At 44.7% G+C, this 17,176-nt stretch overlaps 1 protein-coding gene across 4 annotated transcripts in view; it reads right to left on the reverse strand.

The window, feature by feature from the left end:
* The window catches only part of Adamtsl3 (ADAMTS like 3), a 296,131-nt gene that overhangs the window by 239,895 nt on the left and 39,060 nt on the right, over nt 1-17,176 (reverse strand). For all 4 annotated transcript variants that reach the window (XR_008212849.1, XM_052712357.1, XM_052712358.1 and 1 more), the window contains exon 3: nt 10,071-10,190. Coding sequence is in view for 3 of the 4 variants with exons in the window: in XM_052712357.1 (XP_052568317.1) it covers nt 10,071-10,190 (120 nt within the window). In the remaining variant the exon portion in view is untranslated. The remainder of the gene's footprint in view (nt 1-10,070; nt 10,191-17,176) is intronic.

The following is a 17,176-nucleotide window of genomic DNA, read 5'->3' on the forward strand; positions in this document are numbered from 1 at the left end:
ATGTCAAGTTGCCAACCAAGATTAGCCATCGCAGATGTCACAAACACAGATTGTTTTTTCAGATGTAGAATCACGTGCAGTTGAACTGGGATGTGACTTCAGGGAAATCATTGAAACTTAAAACGTTAAAGATGGCTGTTCAAGGTGGTGCACAAGAAGGCTGGAGAAGATGCTACAAGGTACATCTCTGGTTTACACGTGAGTAGAAGAAAGAAGCAGAAGATGTGCCTAGTGGCACAGGTCTGTAATCTTAGAGACTCGGGGGGTTGAGGCAGTAGGATTGAAATTTCAAAGCCTACCTGGGCCACTCAGTGAGGCTCTCTCTGTCCCTCTGTCTCTCTGTCTCTGTCTCTGTCTCTCTGTCTCTCTCAACATTCAAATTACAAAAAGGGGCTAAGAAAACATAACTCAGCAATCGGACACTTGCTCAGCATGTGCAAGGCTCCAGGTTGAATCTCCAGTGCAGGGGAGAAGAGGAGAGATGGAAGAAAGGGGGAGGGGAAAGAGGGACATATGAACTTGGAAATCCAGTGGTCACAGAAAGCAAGGGTAGTGCAGAGTGTAATTAAGAGTAATTTCAAGTTGCTGGTGATGGTGACCGCTAGAGAGGTGGGAGATGAGGACATGGGAACGAAAGCAGCATGAGATTTAAATAGGGTCATTGAGGATGACCTCATGAGGATGGAGAAGTAAGAAGATGAGGAAGCAACTCATGAGGGTTTCTAGAGGAAGAACATGAACAGCAGCCAGTTCAAAGGCCCTGAGGTTAAAGAGAAGCTCCTGTGGAGTAAGTGGGAGTAGATGGCATGGCGGGTGGGGGGGGGGGATGACACGGCCTATGATGAAGAAAGGCCACAAGAGTCAAAGTAATGACTTGGGCTTCTGTGGTGGTTTGAAAGAAAATGACCCCTCTAGGCCCATAGGGAGTGGCACTATTAGGAGGTGTGGCCTTGTTGGAGTAGGTGTGGCCTTGTTGGAGGAAGTGTGTCACTGTGGGGATAGGCTTCCAGGTCTCCTATGCTCAAGTTAAATCCAGAAACATGGTTTACTTCCTGTTGCCTGTGGATCAAGATGTAGAACTCTTAGCTCCTTCTCCAGCACCATGCCTGCTTGCATGCCACCATGATGATAGGACAATAGGTTTACTCTGAAACTGTAAGTCAGCCCCAATTAAATGTTTTTCTTTACAAGCATTGCCGTGGTCATGGTGTCTCTAACTAAGACAGCTTTTATCAAGAGAAGAGGTTACCATGGGAGGTTTTGGAGCAGAGAAGTGACTGAGAAAGGGAGGCAAGTAATCTGAGGGCTGGTAGCCACAGCTGTGAACTGCCAGAGGACAAACTGTGCCTATGTATTGGGAGAGGTATGGCTTCGCTGAGAGTTGGTGAGTGAAGCCAGGGCCAAGGAGGACCTCAGTGAAGCCAGGGCTAAGGTGGGATGTCTTTCTGTACGCTGTGAGTTTATGTTGCTCCCATTGGTTCATAAATAAAGCTGCTTTGGCCTATGGCAAGTCAAGATAGAGCCAGATGGGAAATCCAAGCAGAGATATAGGAGAAGGGCAGAATCTGGGAGAAGCCAGCCAGCTGCCCAAGGAGCAAGATGCCAGCAGACTGGTAAGGCCACAGCCACGTGGCAATACTTCAATTAATAAAAATGGATTAATTTAAGTAAGAGCTATTTAGTAATAAGACTGAGCTGTTCAACCAAACAGTTTGTAATTAAAAAAAAAAGAGTAATTTTGAGGCTGATCTCCAAAGTAAATAAAGAATTCAAGAAACAAGACATTAAAAAAAAAACAAATAATCCAATTTAAAAATGGGGTACAGATCTAAACAGAGAATTCTCAACAGAAGAATCTCAAATGGCTGAGATACATTTAAAGAATTGTTCAACATCCTTAGTCATCAGGAAAATGGAAATCAAAAGGACTCTGAGATAGCATCTTACACCTGTCAGAACTGCTAAGATCAAAAACACTAATGACAACTTATACTGGAGAGGATGTGGAGCAAGGGGAACACTCCTCCACTGCTGGTGGGAGTGCAAACTTGTACAGTCACTTTGGATGGTAATATGGTGGTTTCTCAGAAAAATGGAAATCCATCTACCTTAAGATCCAGCTATAGCAATCTTGGGCATATCCTCAAAGGATGCTCAATCAAACCACAAGGACACTAGCTCAACTATGTTCATAGCTGTGTTATTCATAATACCCAGAACCTGGAAACAACCTAGATGCCCCTCAATGGAAGAATAGATAAAGAAAATGTGGTACATTTGCACAATGGAGTTTTAACCAGTGGTTAAAACAATGACATCATGAAATTTGAAGACAAATGGATGGATCTAGAAAAAAAATCATCCTGAGTGACGTAACCCAGACCCAGAAAGACAAACATGGTATGTACCTACTCATAAGTGGATATTAGCTGTAAAGTAAAGGATAACATGCTACGATCCAAAGCCCCAGAGAGACTAGGTAACAAGGAGGGCCCAAAGAGGGACATATGGATTTCCTTGGGAAGGGGAAATAGAAGAGATCTCCTGGGTCAACTGTGGATGGGTAGGAATGGGAACATGAGGTATTCACTTGGGGATGGTATAGAGGGGGAGAGTAAAGAAAGAGATGTCTTGATTGGGGGAACACTTGGGGGTCGGGTAGAAACCTGGTGCAAGGGAAACTCCCACGGGTCTACAAGGATGACCCCAACTAAGACTCCTAGCAATAGTGGATAGGTAGCCTGAACTGGCCATCTCCTGTAATCAGATTTGTGACTACCCTAATAGTTATCAGAGAGCCTTTATCCAGTAACTGATGGAAACAGATGCAGAGATCCACAGCCAAGCACTGGGCTGAACTCCAGGAATCCTGTTGAAGAGAGGGATTGTATGAGCCAGGGGGTCAAGGTCATCACAAGGGAATCCACAGAAACAACTAACCTGTGCTCATAGGAGCTCACAGACACTGGACCAATAGCTAAGTAACCTGCATGGGACTGACCTAGGCCTTCTACCTATGTGTGACAGCTGTATAGCTTGGTCTACTTGTCGGACTACTAGCAGTGGTAGCGGGGCCTGTCCCGTATGCTTTGGCAGGCTTTTGAAAACCTATTCCTCATACTGGGTTGCCTTGCCCACCTTAATATGAAGGAAAGACCTTAGTCCTACCTCAACTTGATATGCCATGCTTTGTTGACACTTACAAGAGGCCTGCCCCTCTCTAAACAGAAACAGAGGAGGAGATTTGGGGAGGAAGGGTGGGGGGAGGAAATGGGAGGAGAGAAGGGAGGAGAAACTGAGGGAGGGATGTAAAATAAGTGAATAAATTTAATTTAAAAATTTCATGAATAAAAGAGTAATTTAAAATATAAAAAAAAAGTTAATTCTTTCAGACATGCCCAGGAAGAGACAAAATAAATGCTCAGTTAGCCATGGGCTCCATTCCTGCATCTTCTGTACACTCATTTACAGGGTGAGAGGGGATGGCAGGTATGGAGAGATCTAAAAGGCTCATCAGTATGAAGCCAAGGCGGTTTCCTTACACATGGCTGCAAGCTTACTTTAGTGAGATCCGCCTCACCACTTACTGGATGCCCAGCTGCATCTCCATGCTCAAAAGCCGTGATATCAACCCTTCTCTGCCCTTTGCTTACTTAAAGCCTAAAATTGGCAGGGCCAGCAATTACATCAACATGAACTCCAACACAGCACAGAGAGGCAATTTACACCCCACAGAAGATCATCGGGGAGACAGAATTTCTAAGTCACCTTCGGCTGTTCTTTGCTTCCTCCTCTGTAACTATGGCTACCACCAAGAAGAAAGTGCTCTTCAAGAATCCACCAGGCCTGGGGGACATGCCTTCCTCATTTCTTCACCCCTAACAAGTGCTAAAATACCAAAGAAAGCAGAAATTATACATGCACAAAAATACTTCATAACCATTTAAATAAATAAACAGTCTTTCATGGAGAAGCACAAAGCCTGTTACAGACTTGTAAACCAGTGTCCACAATGATGCCCCACATTCCAGTCTTCAGTGAATCAAGGTGAAGTATGCATGGAACAAGACCTCGTCATCCTCTTTTTCCAGGAGACCTGGAGCTACTCCTTAAACAGCCACCACTGGGGAAAGGACCAAACAGCAATACACAGAACCCAAATGCAGCTGTTGCTGCCCAGCAGGTCTTCGGTGGATGAAACTCCAAAACCACCATGAGGAATGGCAAAAGCATCCCCCTAGAGACTGGCTGGTAAGTCTATTTTGGCCACAACCATCACAGCCAGTGTCCCAGACAAGCACTTTGTAATTGGACTACATCCAAGGATCCAACCGTTTTTGCTCCAAAGATGCCCACACAATGGGGAGGCAGGGTTGTTTGCATTTGGCTCTGAAAAAACTGTGGTTCCTATTAAAACCTGGGAGGGATGATAAAGTTTATAAGATGCTCCTGGCTAATCCCAAATTCCTGAAGTTGCTGAGTCTGAATCCATAAAGCAATCCATGAATATCAAAGCATTCTCTGTGATTTCCTATGGCCCCCAAAGCTCTCCTTGACCATCACGGTGGGATCAAGGTCTTTAGAAGGAAGCAAACTTTCCAGGCAATCTGAGAGAAGCAGCTGGAGATAGTCTGGGATGGCAGGGCCCACGGTGTGGAGGGCAGTGCTCTTCATTGTTCAAATAGCCATCTGGATGTCCTTGACTCAGTCATTTGCACACTCAGGGTCTCTGCTTCCCTGACTTATGGAATGAGGTGTTGGGACTGAAGTGTCCACCAGCTGTTCAACTCTCTAATTCTCAAAGTAACAGTCCATGGCTTTGCTGGCTAGACTGCCTCGGTAATCAGGATGAACCAATTAACAGGGCAGCTGGAATACTCTATTTGTGGTTTCAAAACTAGACTTCCTTACAGTGGAAGGAGGGAGGGTAGCGAGCCCCACTCACTCTGCTCTGGAAAATAGTTGAAGGATCTGAGGTCCGCAGATGTCAAATCACTGTTAAATTACAAGCTCATTAGATGGAAGCGACATGAAGGCCGCCTGGCTAATCCTGCTTGCAGCCCAGGGGGCAGCCGGCTAGCTTCAGGCTGTTCTCTCCCTAGAAGCTGCTTCCACTCCCGAATAAACCACGATGTGGCTTTTATGCGTCTCATTAAACACAGCCTACATCACAGCTGTGCTTTACGGGCCTAAGGGTTATTAGTTTTCCAGGCACCTAATCCAGAAGACATTTGGAAAGTGACCTGAAGGTCTTCATGAAAATGTGCCCAGGATAAAATACTTTCAAGAGTCCTGTGGGGGTTGTTCAAGAAAGCCAATGTCTACACACCTACCACCTGCTTCCTATTCTATCAAATGAGTATTTTGTAATGAGGAAGAGCCTAGCAAACCCATCTCTGCCCCGACCACTTTACAGTCCATGTCGCAGCCTCATTTGCACAAGCACTTTGTCAGTCTGGCTCGAGGAGGTGAGGGCAAACCACCTCTGGCACCAACACTCACACTTGGCAGGGAAGCACCTGGCAGTATGGAGCTGCCCTGGGTAACAGCCACTGACCCCACCCCTCCTTTGGACTGTTACATAACAAGCACTGCCCCACCCCTCCCCCAGGTACCAGAGCATTGCATCTACTGCCCTGCAAAACACTTAGGGACAATCTGGGGATTCCTGCGAAGGAACAATGATAGCGTGCCACCCAGAGCGCTGCAGACTGTCTCACCTGAGGGCTCCCATTGACGGCCAGACACTAAACCTTGGGTGAGACTGGATCCAAAGACATGATGTGTGGAAGGAGCCAGACGCCAACAAGTACAGGCCATACATTCTACCCATGTAAAAACAAACTGAACCGTAAGCAAAGCCAACCTACAGCAAGGACAGAAGTCAAAAGCATTTGATGATCTTGGATGATGGGTATTGATTAGAAAAGAAGGCAGGGACCCCTCATGGAGCTTAACATTCTGTTTCTTCATCTTGGTAGTTGTTTTACAGGTGAAAAAAAATGCTGAAAACTCCATCAAGTTCTAGAACTCAGATATGTCTTCATTTTACCATGTGAGGTTATGCCTTAAAAGAAAAAGTTAATTTAAGATTTAAGTTTTATCTTCTTTTTTTTTGGTGGGGGGAGGTTTTGAGACAGGTTTCTCTATGTAGCTTTGGTGCCTGCCCTGGATCTCACTCTGTAGACCAGACTGGCCTCAAACTCACAGAGATCCACCTGGCTCTGCCTCCCTAGTGCTGGGATTAAAGGTGTGCGCCACCACCGCCCGGCTTATCTTTATTTTTTACCATGTGTATGTGGGGGTGGGGGGGAGGGAAGCATAGGCACACTGCAGGCACAGGACCCTGTGGAGGCCAGAAGAGAGCACTGGACCTCCTAGAGCTGCAGTAGCAGGTGATCATGCACCATCCCCTGAGGATGCTGGGAACCGAACTCAGGTCCTCTGCAAGAGCAGCACATGCTCTTAACCAATGAGCTATCACTCCAGGCCAGTAAGATTAAATTTAAAATGTTACATGGGAATCCTCTGATGATGAGAACATATGCTTCTGTCTTTTCCATTAGCATGAGCTTATCAGAGAGTCTGTGAATTGCATGTTTGTCAATAATATGGCCAGCAGTAACCATTGCTCAAACCAAATGCTCACGTGTGCAAGGAGAAATGCATGCATGATCACCTTGAAGTACTTAGACAATCTCCAGAAAAATGCTATCACCAATGTTTCCACTCCAATGAAGACAGACCAATAGGCAGAGAAGCAACGTGCCCAAAGTCACGTAAACAAAATGGCCAAACTGACGTTCAACCTCCAACCTAAACCAGTCCAGCCCTGGGGCTTGCCTTCTTGACTGGTTTCAATGTTTGTTCTTACAGCCATAAGACAAAGGTTTGGGTCTGTTTACTGGGAGGTTGACATTGTTTGATGGCATCATCTTTCCCACAGCCCCAGAGAAGCTCTTGGACATCACAGTGCAACCTGAATATTGAGCAGGAAGAGGGGAGAGGAGTGCTGGGGATGGACTAAGAGGGCCCAGGATTAAACCTTGACATCCATTCGGAAGATACAACTAATTCTCAAGAGCCTGCTTTCCTCGCCTTTAGTGGAGGAGGGTGGGTGTGACCATTGCTTGTTTTTGATCTCGTCCTTTTCCCTTCAAAGAAGCATAATGTGGAGGTAACACAAAGTGGTTTTTACATGCCAGTCACCGGGCCTTTGGAACAATGTGTCTGCAGTAAAATCTCCACAGTGCACACACTTCTAGGAGCTGCTTTAGAACATTTGAAAAATGAACAGGGGCTAGTTTACTTCCTCCTCTTCTCTAGCTTTTATATTGTTGTTTTACTATGTATAATGTATCTGTGGAATCTGGAGAAGGCATTAGAGGCTCCTTAATTATAAAATACATAGCTACTTACTCCAGACATCTGCTTTATTCTTAGTGTTTCTCACTTGGTTTCTCTGAAGCTCTCATTTGAAAAGTGTTAGAGCATTGATTTCTGGCTTAGAGGGAGCTAGAAGCTACAGACCTTTTAAAGACCCATAGCATAGAAAGGCAGAATATAGGTTAATGCTATGTGAGTCTTACTGGGACCAGCCCCAAATGACTGGACTAGCGATATGAATCCACAATTAACCTGGCTCAGCCCGGCTCCCATGAACATATTGTTTTGGGGACCTTGGAGAAGTGATTGAATGTTGAACTTTTCAGTTAAAAACTTCGGTCTTGTCTCACCACACCCCAGTGAACTGGGCATCTCTATAGCAATAGGCAGTCTGCTGTGGCACAGTCCTGACCCTCATTCCCCACCCCAGAGGTAGAACTAAATTCACCAAGGGTAGGTAATTTGGTAACAGTCCCAAGGATTGAGGATATAGAGTCCTGGGCAAAAGGCTTCCCTACCTGCCCCCTCTGCTCCAGGCTCTCGTTTGTACCAGCCTGTCACACTAGGTGAGACTCCAGTCCCCAGTGTGTCACACTAGGTGAGACTCCAGTCCTCAGTGTGTCACACTAGGTGAGACTCCAGTCCTCAGTGTGTCACACTAGGTGAGACTCCAGTCCCCAGTGTGTCACACTAGGTGAGACTCCAGTCCCGAGTGTGTCACACTAGGTGAGACTCCAGTCCCCAGTGTATCACACTAGGTGAGACTCCAGTCCCCATTCTACCAACAGCCCAGTCCAGGCCCGGCCAGCCCGAGAGCTGATCCTGCCCCCTATAGTCCCATCTCATACGCATGTCAATAGATCAAGTCTCTCAAGAGTTTCTCCTCCTGAGGGATGTCATCCTAGGTCCACCTAAACCAACCACAGGGTGCTGGCCTTTGACCACACAGCTGAAGACAAGACGGCTGGTCCCAAAACATCAGCCATCCCCCTCCATGCCATCGTGTGCCATGACAAAGTGATCGTGACCAGCTCTTCATCTCTGCTTGGGTCTTTAGGTGCCAGAAGCTACCCAGGTGCCATGTGGGTTTAAATCTCCACCCCCTGTTTTCTGGCACTGCTCCTAGAATTCTGGTATTCATCTCTAAACCTCTGCCCTTTGGAGAGCTGGCATTCTAGGTCACAGTTTGGGGATGATCCCAAAGACCTGTCTAATCTGAACTGTTAACACTGTGAATTGAGTTTGAAAAGAATCACAGCTGAGTGTCCAGTTTCCACATCATAGCCAAGCATGGTTCAATTCTCTGGTTAGCCTTTGTGGAGTGATTTCTCACACACACACACACACACACACACACACACACACACACACACACTGCACATTGGCTTTTAAAGTCTAAGAAATGGGCTTAGAAAATTAAGGTGCTGGTGCTCCTGAAAGAAGTTGTGGGGAGCACAGAGGTCCATGAGCTCACAGATAAGTGCTAGGGAAACCAGGAATGTTAAACACACAGGATTGTTTCTTCAAGGGAGAGATGCATAACCTGTTTTCCATCCAGAAGGCTGGGAATGGAGGTGGTTAACAGCCTGGTGATCTGCACTATCTGTAGGGCCAGGCTATGCCATGCTTCCACAAGCAGAACTAAAGGTGGCTAATAGTCTAGGTGACATTTGTTATCAATATGGCCAGGAGCTCCCCAAACTCCCACAACCAGGATTGGAGGTGGCTAATAGACCAGATGATTTTTATGCTATCTGTATGACCTATATAACACCTAGGCCCTTAAGATAACAAATGCACCCTGTATCTATTTCTAGAACCCATCTTCATGGAAGAAGTAACATGTACTTTGAGAAGCATTTCAATGTATGCCTCCTTGTGCACACAGGATTGTGTTACACCAGGAAACTTCTTTCCAAATTGTACTATCTTAAATATGCCTAAAACAAACTGCCTGGTGTCAGACTCTGGGAGCTTGAACCAACACAGTCTTGCCTCACGTGGATCAGTACTCTGCTGGCTGCAGCATTGGCAGAGACACCCATGAGAAATGAAGTGAAAACTAAGAGGACCAAGGAGCAAGTCTATGCATTCAGAATCTCCAGATAGTTCTCTCTGGGAGAATAAATTTAATATAGCTAAAACACCTCTTCTGAGAGAAACACAAGTCATTCTTGAGCCAGTGTTCTGGGCAGAGCCAACATGCACACAGGGCAGGAAGTCCACTGTAGCCAGCAGCCTCAGGCCCCAACAGGGTGTCAAGGGTCTGTTATATTAGTACTGCCCAGAGGAACATAATGTAGTATTGTGCAGACACTGTGTGTGCAATGTGTATCTGTTTGGGCACCTGTGTTCCTGTGAAGGCCAGAGGAGACCGACTGTCCTCCTCCATCACTTTCTATCTTAGTCCCTTGAGACAGTCTCCCACTGAATTGGGAGCTCGGGTTGAACCTTCTCGGCTGACCTCCAACAAGCCTCATTGATTGGCCTGTCCTGCACTGGGCTTCCGGGCACACGCAACTACACAAAGCTTTCTGTGTGGACGCTGCTGGAGCCGAACTCAAGTTCTCATGCTCGCACAGCAAGCGAGCACTCTTCCACACTGAGCCTCTCCCAGGCCTTTGCCAGCATTTCTGGGACAGGAGAGGCAGAGCCCGCGATGGGTCTCTTTATAGTGTCCTTACCTGGTCATCATAGCGATACGTGAGGAACTGTTCCCCGGTGGTGTCTTCAAGGAAGCTTCCCTGAGGGGAGAGTGCAAACTCAGGAAGGAAGTAGGCTCCAGGAGACTTCTCTGCTGTGGCCTGAAAGGCAAGGTCATTTGGTCACAAAGGAGACACTGAGAAGGATTCTCTAAGTGTCCAAAAAGAGCCCACTATAAACACTCTCCTACCAAGAAGAGAGAAGTGGCCTCTGAGCAAGGAGCAAGGTGAGGCACATCAGACGTCAGTGCTGGGATGCTTCAGACTGGGATATTCCCAACTGGCACGCATGGCCCTTTCTCCTCCACCCCCCTCACCCACCCCCCCACCTCCCTCTGTGTTCTACCTTCCAGCAGTAGAGGCACACATAACCCTTAATTGCTCAAGTTTTATGATTGCAAATCCGTTGCTTTTAGGATTTTCTTTTCCTTTGAAAACAAATTTGTCTTATTCTTATGTGCATGCCTCCTGTCTGTATGTATGGATGTATGCCGCTCATATATAGGTGCCCGATGCCTATCTGTGTGAATGTGTGCTACACCTATGTAGGTACTCCAGAGCCTGTCTGTCTGTTATGTCATGTGTATGGAGGAACCTCAGGAGGCCAGAAAGGGGCATCAGATCCCCTGGGGAGGGCGTAACAGGCAGTTGTCAGCCCTGTTACTAACATGGAGATGGGAGCTGGACTCCGGCCCCTAGGAGAACAGCAAGCATTGGAAACTGCTGCTCCACCTCTCCAACACTCTGGATTGATTTTCTTTCATTCTTTCACTCCTTCCTTCTTCCTTGCCTTTCTTTATTCCATCTTTTTCTTTTTTATGTGAAAGATTGGGGAAGTTTTTTCCCACACTGCAAACAAGCTGTGTGCTCATCACAGGAACTTTAGAAAATACAGGCTGCTCTAAAAGACAAGGAAAAGTCACCCACAATCCCTGAAACCCATAATAACAACTTTTAAGGATGTTACCATATTTCCTTTGAGGCTTCTTTTTCATTCCTCACAGTACTTTGTATGTTTTCATAAGGATCCATGCTTAAATAAACCCATTCCACAGGTTTATTTGTTCACAGGTTTAAGGTTTGAGACACTGGCGAAGAGCAAAGTAAGCTAAATGCTCCTCAACCTCTCTGAGCTATCAGGTTTTCACCCCAGCCTCTGCCTCCCAAGTCTCATTGATAAATAAAACCTGAGAAGCAGCCCAGCAACTGTGAAGCTGAAATTATTGGCTGAAACAGCAGTAGATATATACCAATCAATAAAATTTCCCACAGACCCACCCAGGAACCAATCTGATGGAGGCAAATCCTCAGCTGAGGCTCCCTGTCCCAAATGACTCCAGCTTGTGTCAAGTTGGAAAACATGAACCAAAAGGTCAACTAACATAATAACTATATTTTATTAAATTTTAATTATTGTATGTGTGTATATGAATGAGCATACATATGCCACAACATGAATGTGGAATTCAGAGGACAGCATTTTGGAGTCAGTACTCTCTTGGGTCTTGGGGATCTAATTTAGGTTGTTAGCCTTGGCAATAAGCATTGTTGCCCACTGAGTCCTCCCTCCAATACCGTATTCTCATTTGTTTCTATTAGCTTCAGAATCCATAGAGGCAGGATTCTGAAAGTCACAAGAGCCCTTAGAAGTCATCTAGGCCCAAACTCTTACTTTACAAATGGATAAGAAAAGCCTTTGCATGTACATCACCATGAAGCCAGTCCTAAGTCAGAGCTGGAACATCTTCAGCCTTGAGCAAAGCATGGAGAGATCTGTAGTGGGTAGCCATTCCAGCTTTGGTCTGGAAGTTCCAACCCCCATTGAGGCTTCGGTAATGGTCACGCCTACAAGGCGGGGCCAGAGAGGGCCCTGAAGACCCGAGATCCAGATGCGCCACCCTCTCTTGGTTCCTGGACCCTGGACGCTAGAGGGAGACCCAACAGAGTTCTCCAGAGAACACCGCTGGACTGCACTACGTCTTCCCCAGACCCTGTAGCCTATCCCTTCATTTGTAAGTTACCCCACAAAATAAACGCCCCTTTTAACTACGTGTAGTGGCCTTAATAATTTCACCAACAGAGATCCATTCAGCTGACCATTCAGTCAGTATATTCAGGACCTCTCAATGCCTGGCACAGTTCTTAGTGATGTGAAAACCATGAGAAACATGGTGGTTAAGGTCTCTATTATCATGGAAGTTAGCTTTTTAGTGGAGAAGATACATTAAAAAATAAGTAAGCAAACAAAAAATTAAAGTTGTGTTATAAAATAAATACCCAGGGTGAGATGGCAATAGATAAAAGGATGTTGGATTTTAAAGATGAATTCAGGACAGCAAAACATGCCTGAAAAGATATTTGTCTACTTCCTAAAGCAGAGATAGAAGTAGCATGCAAAAAAAACCAAGATTATATATTTTGGCCAGATAAAGAGCAATACTCAAAACCCTCACTTGGAAAGGAAGTCAATGGACTTGAGGTACAGAGAGGATGGCAGTGTGGCTGGATGCAGTGTGGACCAGGAAGAGAGGGGCATGTGATGGAGATCAGGAGGAAGGAAGATACAGGCCATCAAAACCTTGCAGTCCACCAGCAAAAGGATGGAGAACCACAGGTGAGCATTTGAACACTGACTAGTCTGTGGAGAACGGGATAGAGGAGGCAAAATAGACTCATCAAGACTAGCTAGAAGCTGTGGAAACAAACCCAAGCAAGAAATTGTGTCTCCTCGGGCTGGAATCATCCTTTCAATGAGAAGGAGCCAACCACACATGCTGAAGAGGAAGGGATCAGAGCGTGAACATCCCAGGATCTCCACTCTTTTCCTCTCCCTCCCCCTCATCACTGCTCTGGGGTCTGGCTTGACCAGCTACCTGGAAAGGAACTCAGTGGTGGGTGGTCCTGAGACAAGACCATCTGTAGGAAAGAATGGCACCTAAATAGTGCTGTTTGGCTCATGGTAAGTTGGGAAGGTCCACGCATGTAGAAAGCCTGAGGCAGCTGCTGCACATGCAAGACTGGAACTCAGAAAAGAGATTTGGAAGTCATTGCTTAAATTTACACACACACACACACACACACACACACACACACACACACACACACAAACATACTTAAAAAATGTGTCAACCCAAAGAAAATAAAAGATAATCGTATTATTGTGGGCCAAGTTTGAATAACCATAGCCCAAGAAAACACAAATCAAGGCATGTTCCAAATTGTTGGTGATAATACCAGGTGGATGAAGTACCCTAAAGTGGTGAAATGTCTGCTCTATTATCTGATGCCGTCCATTCTCAGCTTTGGGGTTGGTGGAAGGTTTGCTTGATAGTTAAAGATATGTCAGGTCTGACACAAGTGGGCAACAGAAGGACTGTTAAGAGACTAACAACAGCACAAGGTAATTTGGCTCTAGATCTGCAACATTCTAACTCTCCACAATCAGGAAATGCTCATCAGTCAGTCAGTCTTGCAGAATCCTTAGCTTTTTTCTAGGAACTTTAGTTCACAGAAGGAAGCAGGGTGGGATCTGAATAGTATCAGAGTTTTGACTCTGGACCTCCACTAATACCTCAGATACCTGCTTGTGCATGAGAAGACGCCTGCCTCCAGGGTCATTCATCTGTCTCCATCACTCCCTGCCTCCTGTGCAACTTTCTTCCCACTGAGTACATGTCTCTCCTGGGCTCCTAGGCAGCCCGCCCATGTGATGAAAAGGACTGTCCTCGTCCGGCAGTGGTGGTGCACGCCTTTAATCCCAGCACTCGGGAGGCAGAGACAGGCGGATCTCTGTGAGTTCGAGACCAGCCTGGTCTACAAAGTGAGTTCCAGGAAAGGCACAAAGCTAAACAGAGAAACCTTGTCTCAAAAAACTCCTCCAGTCTCTATTAGCACATCCCTCTGCAGCCAGAGTATTTGTCTGCCCATTGTGTCCCTATAGTATCAGGAAACTAATCACAAACCCTTCCAAGCTCTAATGAGCTATTTTTGTGTCTTCTTTAACTCCAACTAGGGAAACTCCTGAGGCATCCTCTCCCTTGCAAGGCCCATCTTGGTGCTGTACACTAGAGCTCCTGCTTTAAAATCTGAGGACAGTAACTCCATAGAGTCTGCACTCTACACAGCCAGCTGTCTAGCCTAATTGGTGAGCTCAAGGTCAATGACAGACCATGTCTCAAAGGAGATGAACTGAATTCATGAGGATGACACTCAAGGCTGTTCTCCATACATATATGACACATGTATACATACATACAAACATGTGCATCATACATTCATATGTGCATGTATGCATAAATAAATGCATGCATACATACATGCATGTGTGCATACACACATTTTTTAATTACAAAGAATGAACTTTTAATATGCAGCAAGTAACGTTGCATAAATATCAGGCTAAATTGTCAGAGCTTTAGTATAGTTTCCAATCAGTGATGCTGGTCAACTCAGCAGCACCCTTTGTAGAGAACAATTTTTTTTAACTTTCGAATGCATTATTTTCTAGTTCATGGCAGAAAATGATCTCTATTGTGTCAAATTAATAGTAGTTAGTAGTCAGTTGTATGGTAGACACAGGAAAGTTCTGTACATCTGCTGTGGGATGTTCTGTATGACAAATGTGTTGCTCTGATTGGTTAATAAATAAAACACTGATTGGCCAGTAGACAGACAGGAAATATAGGCAGGACTAACAGAGAGGAGAATTGAAGGGACAGGAAGGCAGAGGGAGAGACGGCAGCTGCCACCAGGACAAGGAAGAGCCACGTGCAAAGTATAAATTAATAGAAATGGGCTAAATATAAGAGTAAGAGCTAGACAATCATAGGCCTAAACTAATAGCCAAGCAGTTTAAATAATATAAGCATCTGTATGTTTATTCTATAAGTGGGCTAAGGGACTGCCGGGGGTTGGCGGGACCTGGAAAGAAAACTCTCCAGCTACAAATGGCGCCCAACGTGGGGCAAGAGTTTCCACCTAAAACCTGAGAAAAAAAGATTCTAAAACGGAGCTAAAAACAGTTCCTAGTTGTTTCTCTCAAGTTAGTGGCAACCTGCATGTTTGAGCTACTATGGCAGGTTCCTGGCGTGCGTGCTTGGCCTGCAGTATGGCAGGAATGAGGCCTCTGCAAGTGGCACATTAAGCTGCGTGGTGGATTTAGCCTTTGCTAGTACAAAACAAAATAAGAGGTTTCTGGGCTACACGCTGCTTTGATAGAAACATAGACCCACTATTTCTGAGAGTTGATGGCTCCCAGAGCTGGCGGAAAATGTACCACCGCCATGTTGGGAAGCTGAAGTGGGAAGAGCCAGCAGCCACAGCGCCATTTCAGTCTTAGAATGCTGCAGTTTAAAGCAATAGGTTCAAGGTAATATAAAAAATAAGCCTGTAAAGATGGCTATCACACAGAAAATCTAGATTATGTTCTCTTTGATATTCGTAACTGAAGAAAAACATTTGATTATAAAAACTGTTGAGTTATGCCAAAATGTATATTTTAAAGGTGCCTTGACTTCAAAATTTGGATATAAGGATATGTTGCTTTGGAAAAGAGGCTCTGCTTTTGTTTCTACAGAAAGCCAGAGGCTATGGATTTGTTCCAAATTAAGATACATCAGGTTTGACCAGCCAAGACCCCCTGAAAGGTCTCCGATGACACCATGGCCCAGATGATCCAACATCCAGAACCATTTCAAGGCAACTGACTCAGACGATACACCCTCACGGACTACTCCATAATCCTAAAATTTTCTTTGTGTCCCCATAAAATACAGTGCCCCCCATCCAGCAGGAAGTAGTATGAGAAGTGACACCCAAATTCCCCCCAACCCCAAAAAAAAGTGAAGAGATTCTTGTGCCCCATATCAGAAGAGCCCTCTGGTGTGGGACAGAGAAATACCAATATTTTTATTTAAATCAGGTTGATTATAAATGTGATCTCTTTCTAAAGAAGAAAAGGGAATATGATATAGATATGATAGGATAAAAGGGTAAATTGCTAAACCTATTTTAAAGAGCAACAACTTGTTTAAAATGTTTTACATTGGTATAGACTTTAGTTTATTGATACAAACTTAAAGTTAATTTTGTTATACTGTGTGTATATTTCTACTCTTGTTTAAGGTGTTATGTTTGTACAGCTCATTTAAAATTGTAATGGATAATTAAAAAATAGATTAATAATTAGTCATCTATGATAATCATACTTGTAGCTATGTTAGTTAAGTCTTCTAGGTATACATAGATATATCTCAGATAGATAGGTAATCTTCAAATACTTCAAAGACCTACAGAATATGGCATTTAAAATATTTTTAAAAATTTAGACTTTCTGGACAGTGAGACATGTCTGTTCCTGGCAGCACTGATTTACTTCAGAGAGGAGGATGGGCATCGAAGACACTCTATATGGAGTTTATCTTCTTCTTGGCAAAAATAGCCATTTGGGCAATAAACTGTTCTTGCCTGGACTGCTTGATCAACTGGGCATACAGGACCCATAGAAAGGTGACCACTGAACTTTGCTTGACAAAATGGTCCTTCTGGTTCCTGCTTCGCAGAGGAAACTGTCAGACATTCTATAGGACACTGAGAAAAGTAACCGAGAGACTCTAGCCCTGTGGGCTGAAGACAGATGCCCCAACTTTACAAAGGAACATTAGGTGACTGTCCAGGCTGCTAGTTGTCTCTGTCTACCCTGCAAGACTCCCGAAAGTTGCTTGCATCCTTCTCCCATTTCTCAGGTAATATTATATCCTTCTGAGGTCTTTGATGTAGTTGAAGCTAGATATAATTTTCCTTAGTTATGATAAAAGATAAGTTAGATATAAAACCTTAGACTCACAAATATAAGATAGATAGGATATCTTCTTTAATTTTGCCAAATAGACTAGTTATTAAAAATAGACAAGATATTATAACTGTAATTCTTGCTTGATAATTGTTTTGTTATCTGTAATTTTACTATGTTAAAGTTAAAACCTTCCTTTTAAAAAAAGGGGGGGAAAGTGCTGTGGGATGTTCTGTATGACAAATGTGTTGCTCTGATTGGTTAATAAATAAAACACTGATTGGCCAGTAGACAGACA

The sequence above is a fragment of the Peromyscus californicus genome, unplaced genomic scaffold (assembly GCF_007827085.1).
Source record: "Peromyscus californicus insignis strain IS unplaced genomic scaffold, ASM782708v3 Scaffold_4__1_contigs__length_199733344, whole genome shotgun sequence".
NCBI lineage: Eukaryota > Metazoa > Chordata > Mammalia > Rodentia > Cricetidae > Peromyscus > Peromyscus californicus.